This window comes from Marmota marmota, unplaced genomic scaffold (assembly GCF_001458135.2).
Source record: "Marmota marmota marmota unplaced genomic scaffold, marMar, whole genome shotgun sequence".
Lineage (NCBI taxonomy): Eukaryota > Metazoa > Chordata > Mammalia > Rodentia > Sciuridae > Marmota > Marmota marmota.
The window spans coordinates 2,555,136-2,565,389 of NW_025999983.1; the positions used below are offsets into that span (position 1 = coordinate 2,555,136).

General features: G+C 38.8%; 1 protein-coding gene across 1 annotated transcript; it reads left to right on the forward strand.

Annotated features, from left to right (window-relative positions):
• Positions 1-6,226: 6,226 nt before the first annotated feature.
• Mpc1 (mitochondrial pyruvate carrier 1) lies at positions 6,227-8,829 on the forward strand. The gene is made up of 3 exons (XM_015498603.2): positions 6,227-6,384; positions 7,929-8,061; positions 8,307-8,829. Exons 1-3 carry the CDS (start codon positions 6,342-6,344, stop codon positions 8,329-8,331), a joined length of 201 nt encoding a protein of 66 aa, XP_015354089.1. The 5' UTR covers positions 6,227-6,341; the 3' UTR covers positions 8,332-8,829.
• Positions 8,830-10,254: the final 1,425 nt, after the last annotated feature.

Below are 10,254 nucleotides of genomic sequence, written 5' to 3' on the forward strand. Positions count from 1 at the left end.
CTTGGTGGCCGTGCGGAGCCGGCGTCCGCTGCAAGCCTGGGCCCCGGCGCACCCCAGCCCGAGGCCTGCCCCAGCCCCGGGGTGTGACAGCCTCGCAGACCCTGCGGGCTCAGTAGCCTGGTCTCAGCTTATCTGCGTGTGATTTTAGAAACCTAGAAAAATGTGGGCATTTTCTTCCTTTTCCCCTTTCAATGGCAGTTTGGTTAAGAAGTAAATTTATGAAAGCTTTGGAGAAATATGTCCTATTATAACCAGCTAAAGGGTAGTGCATAGAGGCAACCTGATTTTAGTAATAAAAAGGATTAGTTTTCTAAATACTGAACTTTATTACCAATACTTTTTACTTAAATTTTTACAAAGCAGTAGGTAAGAAAAATAGATCAGTCGGCCATGTGGTAAATTTGGAAGTAGAGGCTTCTCTCCTGACTCTTAAAATAAAAGTTTCTATGCTTAAATAGGATTATGGTAAATTAAATACTGTGGAGCATGGCAATTTATTGTTGGTGTATGGCGGAAATTTTGAGCAAACTGGTGATCCCAGGACATGTTCTTAGTTCTTGAAATTATGTTTCTTTATGACTTTTAATATTACATTCTTACTTTAATATTTCATTCTTACTTTTTATTAATGTCTCCTGTTTATATAATCGCCCTTCCTGATGAGAACAGCTAAGGGATAACACTGTATTGTATAATGAAGAATAAAATTACTACACCTTAACTATAGAAACACATGTGATGATCATCTAGCAGTTCTGTTACATAGGAAGAATGTGCTAAATATATTCTCAAGTAGGAGAGATAGCCCTGCTTTTCTCAGATTATATCTTCTTCTATTGGAAGAGTTCCTACTGAAAAGCCAGGGTTTTCAGTAGAATCCTTTGATATATTGTCTGATATTTTTCTTCTAACACTAACCTCATGCAGCTTTAATATATTTATAGGTTCTGCAGTATTACTTTAGTTAATTTACAGTTTGACTAATAAGGAAAAGAAAAGAATTGCAGTGCCCAGGAAAGTGCCACCAGTACTAGGGCACTAGACTAGGATTCAGAAGTATGGTTTCCTAGTGAAGAGATTGCAAGCAAGTCGATCCTGATGGACTTTAGTTACATAAAATGGGCTTCAGGATAATGTCCTATGTTGTTGGGGTATCAGGAAAATTTAATTGATTAAGGGATATATGAGAATACTTGGGAACTCCAAATTACTATACATTTTAATATATCTTTTTTTGGTACCAGGAATTGAACTCAAGGGTGCTCAACCACTGAGCCACACCACAGCCCTATTTTGTATTTTATTTAGAGATAAGGTCTCACTGAGTTGCTTAGCACCTCGATATAGCTGAGGCTGGTTCACTATTTCCCTATCTCAGCCTCCCGAGCTGCTATGATTACAGGCATAGGCTATAGCACCTCGCAATATATCCTTTTTTTTTTTTTTTTTTGTGAGCAGAAAGTTTTATTGTCTGGATAAGTTAAAATCTTCAGTGTGAGGTATAAGGTTCTATGATTTTGACCTTGCTTTTCCTGCCATTCTTGTGTACAGTGGGATTTCACAATCAGGCCACCAAACTAGTTGAAGGCAAGTTTCAAAACTGACCAGAAGTTTTATTTTAGCTTTTTTCTCCCCTACATAGAGAAAACTTTCTTCCTAGAACCTATCAGAGGAAAGTAATTTCTATTTATTCTCCTACCCTCCTTGCTTATAGCCCTGCTTTCTCTTAGCAAAGGAGAATAAAGCATATAAAGAAGAAAATTTTATTATAACTTTTTTGTTCCCACCAAAAACATTGTTCTGTTCCTCCTCCTACTTAATGAATAACTTACACATGCCTTGTATTCCCTAGATCTGTATTGTTCTTACAGCCTACTGAAGGGCTATAGAGGTTTCCTAAACTAAAGCTCTTCTAACTTCTAAACTAAAGCCCCTCCCCCTCCTCCCCTCCTCCCCCTCTCCTCCTCCCCCTCCCCCCTTCCCTCCTCCCCTCCAACTCAGGGTCTCATGCAAACTAGGAAAGCATACTGCCACTGAACTGCATCAACAGGAAAATTTAAATATGATCTCAGTGTTAAATAATACTAACCAATTGTTGTCAATTTTGTTAAATGTGATGATGGTGTTGCTACACCCAGGTGATGACTTTGAAGCTATCCCTGTTGCTTTCTAGCTTTGTGAATTTGGGTAAATTACTTAGCCTTTGTGCTTTGGTACCTGTTTAGTGACAGCATAGTGCTTGACAAATATTCATCTGAGAAACAGAAAGGGAACTGATAGCATGCAGAAGGGGTCAAGCTTGTGGGGTGACCTCACTTTATAATAACCCACTTTCTTGAGAACTCACTCCAGAAGAACCCATAGTAATTCCTTCTGAGGACAGTGACTTCATCACCTTGGACAGTGCCTTACCTCTGAAAGATTCCACCATCTCAGCACTGCTGTATTGGGGACCAAGCCCCCAGTACACAAACCTGTGGGGGCCAAACCACAGCCAAATATAGCAGTCTCCAAGTCAGAACTTTACATTTCGAGTACTACTTAGATATTTTTATAAGGAAAAAAAAAATGTGTCCTTGCTAATTTACAATTTTTAAAAAAGGCCTGTGTTCAGATCCTTAAAAAAGAGATTTTAAGGAGAGTAATGCTATAGGTGACTGTTCTACCTAGATTATGTTGTCCGATCTTAAGATCATTGATCCTTCTCAAAAAGTGCCATGCCCAATTTGAACTTGCTGTGAAATGTAATTTGGGTAGTGAAATTTATTAGGCTTTCTATGGTTTTAGGCATTTCCTAATGGAACCTACTTGAAGTATATTGCCACCCTCAACAATTATTTTCATGTTTAAATTAGAATCTCTGTGACCTCTAATGAAACAACCAGGAGAGCTCTTTGGACTTGAATGCATGTATTGAGGATTTTATTGTCTTTTTTCAGTAACTCTTTCAATAGCTAAACTGAGAATTTGGCTTGAGAGAGAAGTTGCCACGTTAGAAATCAGAGTTGCTCAACTATAAAACTTTTAATGTATTTTTTTAAAGATACCACGTTTAACATCCATGAAAACATCATTGAAAATTTTCATTCTTCATTCATTCAACAAATACTTTAAACGCCAGGCACCACTTTTGGTTGTTCAGTAGAAACAAAAATACACACCCCCTTGAGGCTTTCATTGTGGTGATAATGCAATAGTGAGTAGAAATTGAAAGTTCATTGTTAATAGAATTCTGCAGAGGTGTTCCTCTCTCCAACTTGTCGTTTTTAAAATGTGTATCCCCTGCAGTTAACAGTTGTGAGCCACAGGCCAATACTGAGCACTTGCAATGTGGCTAGTCCAAACTGAGATGTGTATTGACTGTAAAATACACACTAGATTTCAAAGAATTTGTACAAAAAAAATGTAAAATATCTAAGTCATAACTTTATTAATTATGTGTTAAAATTAATAAAACTAATTTCTGTCCTTCTTTCTTTCCTTCCTTCCTTCCTTCATATCAGGGATTAAACCACTGAGCCACATCCCCAGGCCTTTTTATTTTAAAAAAACTTTTTTTTTTCTAAATTGCTGAGGTTGGCTTTGAACTTGCAATCATTGTCCCTCAGCCTCCTGAGTTGCTGGGATAACAGGCATGTACCACCATGCCAGCTTATTTATATTTTTTGTAATGTGGCTTATAGAAAATTTTAAGTTACCTGTGTGGTTTGTGTTTATGACTTATATTGTATTTATTTTTGGCTGCTCCACTCTAAAGATTAAGCTTATTTTCCATAAAATGTAAATATAATTTCATAGGTCAAAGTTAAGAAATGTTACTTGATCACAAAGAGAAGACCAAAAAAAAAAAAAAGAAAATGTGTGTTGCTAACCCTAGAATCCTGTTACTAAACTTGAAAATGTGTGAGTTGAACCTAACAGAACCAACTCTTTGTAACCATCTGATCTTTTTTATTTTTATTTTTTCCATGCCTCTTCTGTCTGAACCTTGATGATTCCTCACAAAATAGTACGGTAAGAAAATCGTTTCTCTCCATTCCAGGCTGTGGCAGACTTTCTGCATTAACAGAGTTATGGGCAACAGACACAGTGTCCTTCACTTGAGGTGGCCCTGTGTGTGTGGTGCTTCCCCAGGCCTGGCGCTGAGGGAAGTGGGTAGGGGGTGGGGAAGAGTAGAGAAAAGGGGAGAAGGAAAGAGGAGAGAGGGAAGGAGCAGCAGCGAGTGGTGGATCTTCTGCAGCAGGAAGGTGTCCAGGGCTAGATTTCAAAACATAGAGGCAGATCATGGTGCTGCTTATTTCTGTTGGAAGCAAGCCACAATAAAGAATCATAATGGAGTAAAACTATTTTCCCATTTAGTCCAAAATGTATTAATTTTATCTTTTCAAATATTAATCAAGAAATTCCTTATTGTTCTAGAAATTGATGAATTTCTGGCAGCATATATTAATATGTTTCTCCAAAAAAGGAAGAGAGAAATGGAGTTTTGTTCTATGTAGAAAGTATGCATTATAAACTCTCTAAGGCTAGGTATTTTACTAAATTAGTGTTAAAGTGATTTTTACCTTTTATGCTATTTTTAAGGGATATATTTGAAGTGTGACTCATGCTTATGACTCAGTCATGAATGTCTATGTAGTTCTTGGCATGCTGAACTGTCTCATGTAGCCTAACACTGACCACGCTTAAACTTTTAATGTGACCAGTTAGCCAGAAGACCTCCAGGACTACTTATGGTCTCCCACCTATTGCCTGCTACTGCTGTGCAAGAAGGCACCTTTATACCTGGGGGTAGGGATAAGCCCTAGACTCTTCAGGCTCCATCATAGCCCTCGGAGTGTGTGCATGACAGAGATAAGATTGCCATACAGGTGGGGGCGGTGAAAAGAGGCTGAATGGAAAAGTGATGACAGTAGACCAAGTGGAGAAAGTCCTAGTCAAAAAGGAGAAAAAGCCACTATGGAATGAAAATGAAATGACACCCAGTAAAGGACAGGTAGAAGAGAAGTCAATAGGTAAGGGAGAAGTGAGCACTTCTCCTTACAGAGGTGGGGGAAGGGAAAGGAAATAAAAATGGCTGTCCCTCATTGGAATACAAGAGAGTAAAGCATAAGCAGTGAGTATCGTATTCAGATATTATCCAGTTTGAATACAAGAAGACTAATTAGCTATTCCAGAATTTCAGAAATTCTGTAACCAACCATTCCAATTTGAGAGGTGATAACTTGTGTGTTAGACCCTGAATCTTTACCGTCCTGGCTGAATTTTGACATGATTCTTTTAAGCATGAGCCTCATGATTTACATTTCAGCATGTTAAATAAACTTCAAAATATTTTTATATCACACAAAATGTAATTGTCATTATTCTTGTATTTCTCTTGGTTTCTTCTTCTCAGAGAATTTTTGGATTTTAATGATGCTCAATTTATTCCACCTCTGTATTTGTGTATGATAGGCAAAAGTCCAGCAAGGAACTCTTTCACTGTTTATGTTCTGATAATTAACTAAAAGGGGCACTTGACTAACAAAGTGTGGATCCTTTTAAGATACTATTGTTAAATTCTATATAAAACAGTTCCAGTTTAATGGAGAAAAGCCACTGGCCTTTTAAAAAAATTTTAGCCTCAGAAATTAAATTGGGCATGGTTGCTATTAACCATGGGCAACTTAATTTTGGTAACCTTGAATGGCAGTAATTGTAGGATGAAAGAAAAACTGTTGGTCCATTTCTTTAAGTTTTTGCTACTATTTCAAAAGTATTTTCCAGTCATAATTTCTTAGGGCCTGGGGGAAGATCTCTGATCTTAGAATAGCTCATATGAGCTAAAAAACAATTTCTTCCCTTATTAATTTTTTTCTTCAGAAAAAGTACGTAATTTAGGGTTTTTAAGAGTTAATATCTGAATTAAAACTTGAAAAAAAGTAATTTTAATAGATTTAAACAATTAGGGAGAATAGTTCTAGCAAGGTTTAAATTATAACCAGAGTGAACCATGTAAAGAGTTGGTCTCATTTTTAAATTCTTTAAATGAATGGAACAATCAGATTATTGAGTTGGAATCTGAAAATTGGTAGGGATCTTAGTAAACAACCAAATTCTTTCTCGAGTTGGGCTCCTTTGTGAGAACTGCCTACTCACATGAAAGCCCTTGAACAATCACACAGTGATAACCACCCATGAATTAACCCAGTGAACCTGCAGCATATAAAGGTGAAGATTGAGGAAGATTGCACCTGTTCATGGCTCTACCTTAACTCTTCCCTCTCTTCTCTCATGTTTTGTAGCACTTCTGGGGCCCAGTAGCCAACTGGGGTCTCCCCATTGCTGCCATCAATGACATGAAGAAGTCTCCAGAGATCATCAGTGGACGAATGACATTTGGTAAGAACACAGACAGACTGTCATGATTCAGAGGACTTCACATATAGCAGAGCTGTTGCTCACATTTCACATTTGTAGCATCAGATGTTACAATCATTAGTAGAACGTGACATAAAGAATATGGTGACATTGAAGAGTGTCATCTTTTTCTCTATGATGAAGAAATAGAATTAATTTGAAGTACTTAAAACCAAGATTTCTTCATTTCTACTAGGGGTTGGGTTGGGGGCCTGCATAAACTAACAGGCTTTTGCAGCTAAGAAAGCCCAACACTAAAGTGTTGCAGCTAATTAAAGTAGGGGATGCCTGCCAATGTCAGTTCTGAGGGTCACAGTTGACAAAGCCGTACTCTTTTCCATTATTATCAAGCGATGTGTTAGAGTTCTTAATTGTGGACTATGCTCTCCAGCATTGCAATAGACCCAAGCAGCTCACTACCAATTTCTTCTGGGTTTTTGTCTCACAAATCCTAAGAAAGAAGTTCACGGAGAATGGAAGGCAAGAGTGAAAGGTGTAGCATGAGAGGGGACCCTATAGCAGGTTGCCTCTTGAGTGTGCTAGTCTAAGGGTTTACAAAGCTCTTGGATCAATGCTATTTGTCCAAATTTCTGCTAAACAGGTTTTAGAAAAGTACCAACATTATTGGTTAACTCTTGAGCCCAAACATTTCTGCAGTCTTCATTCTGGCCTGTCCTCACTTAATTTTCTTTTTAGTTACCAGCCTGTGCTGGGCCACAGCATGTTGATACGTCAACACATCCACAGGCCAAAGTGCCCTGGCTCGCCTTGGCCTTGCTCACCACACTTCAGGCTCACACGGCCCCGGCCTATGCTCACTGCCTGCACTCCAACCCTCCTAGGCTACTGCTCCAGGACAAGGGCTTGGCCTCAATACTTAAGAAATATTAACATTCACCTTTAAGATTTAGTATACCGAGCTGAAAAATATGCCATCTTAATCCTGCTGATAGTCAACTAACAGATTTTTTTAAATATATTTTTTTTAATTTTTAGGTGGACACAATATCTTTATTTCTGTGTGGTGCTGAGGATCAAACCCAGTGCCTCATGCATGCAAGGCAAGCACTCTACCACTGAGCCACAACCCCAGCCCCCACAGCCAACAGATTTATGTTGTAAACTTGATTTGGAAGAGTGTCATCAAGTTTACTTGAAACCCTGATGTTTGAATATAAAACTATTGTTAAAAGCATAAACAGTAGTTCTCTCAAATGATGGGTTATAAACAGTTCTAAGAGGCAGAAATGTGTCAAGAATTTGTTTCCATTTATTCTTGCTAACATATATGTTCCTAAAATGTTTAAGTGATAACAAAAATGCCTCCACAGTACAGTGAAATATTTCATGAGCTTTCTACTAGAGGCAGTACCTTTTATAGTACCTTTTATGATCTGCCAAGGGTTTTAGCAGAAGAGTGTCTTTTTTTTTAGTTAATGCTGTGGACCCATTGGTCTCTGGTCCCTTCAGCCCTAAGCTATCTAGATGGTAAGTTATTGATGTTTTTTGCTTTGGTGTTTCTGCAGCCCTCTGTTGCTATTCTTTGACATTCATGAGATTTGCCTACAAGGTGCAGCCTCGAAACTGGCTTCTCTTTGCATGCCATGCAACAAACGAAGTAGCCCAGCTCATTCAGGGAGGACGGCTTATCAGATATGAGTAAGCAGATTTGAATTACTTTGCTTGGAGAAATTGGGGAGAAAGAAACCAAGACCTTGTGCTAGTGGCAGTGGGGAGTGGGGATGCAAGTGTGTCTAGGTGGGAAAACCTGACTTATTTAACATGAAAATAGGTATTTCAGTTTTTGTAAAATCTTAAGTTAAAATAAGCATATGGAAAGCTGTCTTCTAAAGTCACTTGGAGCAGCGTTTTCTCATTGAATTTTTCTTTGTGATTATTTCCAGGATGACTAAAAATGCATCTGCATAGAAATGGAAGGAACAAGCTCTTGAAAGGACAGCACCCCAGCTACTGCTGCAGAGTCACAGATTCCATCAGCATGAATAGGAGGAAATGTGGAATGCTATTTTTACTAACCATACCATTTTTATAGATATAGCTGAGAGTCCCTAAACAAACTCTCTGCTGCCTTACAAGTATTGAATATTTTCTCTTCATAGAGTAGCCCAAAATATGCAATTAACTTAATAATTTCCAATGATGGTTTTATCTGTATTCATACACATATTATCTGTTGGGATTTGCTTAATGAAAAACTGAACAGATCAAAATTTTATAACTACTCACATTTAAATACTCAGACTTCTTGACTTTAATGACTGCAAGATATCCAACAACTTAACACATACCTAAAATCTGATCTTCAGTGTTTGAAAAACTGTCTGTGTATTTCCATGCAGTATGTACATTGAGATGCATGCTGTAACTTAAATGGCAATAAATGATTTAAATATTTGTTATATGAAATGACTAAATATTTTGCTTTATTTGCTAGGGAACTGCAGAACAATATAAAAGAAGACATTATAGGTGAAAACTATAATTCCTTGAAAATTATTAGGATTTCCTGAGGAAGTGAAGGGTCTGAAGGCCAATTTCTCAGGAAAGTGCTACAGTCCCAGCTGTTCAGAATGTATATGCCCATGCGTCACTGTTCCTGTTCTTTCTGGGCTTCACACAGCCCTGTGAAGCAGGTAGGACCTTTTATAGAGGAAGTATCATGGTCATGGTGCAGAATTTGTGAAACACCTGGTATTTAGCAGGACCAGGTCACCCCACCTCCCTGCCTGCCACACTGATCTGGGGCCATGGCAGGATGGACTCAACCAGGTACAGTGCCAAACAGGCTCCCTTGGGCTCATTCTTCCATAGTTCCCTAAAGTGGAGTTGAGTTTTGTTCAAGGAATCAACACTAGGATCCATAGGTTGTTTCATTAGGTTTAGCCATTCCAACTGCTTAATTTATCATAACCACTGAAACCACCTCAGGCTTCCTTCTCCAGCATTAGTGAATGTAAGGGTTTGTGGTTTTGAGTTTTTGTCTTCCTTTCAAAGATCCCATCCTGTCAGGCTCGAACTGAGGAAGAATCAAGAAGATATTCCAGACCTCCATCAGAAGATTTGCCAGCCCACCAAGTGGCGGCAGTGGAAGTAAGCCCATCTAAGAGCACAGGAGCTGCCGGGACCCAGGAACAGATACTGCAGAGGAGTCCCCGAGAGAAAAGCAAGCTCAGGTACGCAAGAACATAAGGAGATGAGGTCTGCCCAGTACTTTCTGCTAGCCAGAGCTTTGTCTGAAGAGACAGACTTGTGACTAAATACAAGCAGTGAGTGTGAATGCTCACATGGCCTCTGGAGTTGCTATGGGAGCCACAGACTGCTAGCTGAGCAGTCATTAGGAGCCAAGTAGAGACTGATAGGACACCTCACTCAGGGCCACAGGAAGATCTCAGCTGTCATGCTTCCCTTCCACATAGCTGAGTTCTTCAAAAACAACAGCAAGAATGCAAGATGAATGGCTGAAGCAACAGGAAGGTGTGCATTTTCCTCTGTTGGAACCCAATTCTTACTTTCCTACAGCATTGAGGCCAGACAAGATTTTGTTCAGATCCTTGGTTCCTTTAAGTGTACCACATCCAGTGTCTACTGTTAGCAAAAAGAACACTCAAGAGTAATAGTTTATAAGTAGTAGCTTTATCAAAATACGGTCTGACCAATTATTTAATCCCCCTGGACTTGGAGACAGAAGACTTCCTGGGCAATACTGACTCCTAGCTCTGGGAATCTCCTAACACTCCTTTATCGTACTTGAGCTATGTTTTCTAGAAATATGTATATTGCCACAGCTCTCAGTGAATGCCTATTACATTCTAAGAGAGCGGCATGCATGGC

Bases quoted from the DNA above. Each gene is read 5' to 3' on its own strand.
- Mpc1 (XM_015498603.2), top strand. From the start codon at position 6,342: ATGAAGAAGTCTCCAGAGATCATCAGTGGACGAATGACATTTG. The intron at 6,385-7,928 runs GTAAGAACACAG...GTGTTTCTGCAG, and splicing joins CAGTGGACGAATGACATTTG to CCCTCTGTTGCTATTCTTTG. The intron at 8,062-8,306 runs GTAAGCAGATTT...GATTATTTCCAG, and splicing joins GGACGGCTTATCAGATATGA to GATGACTAAAAATGCATCTG.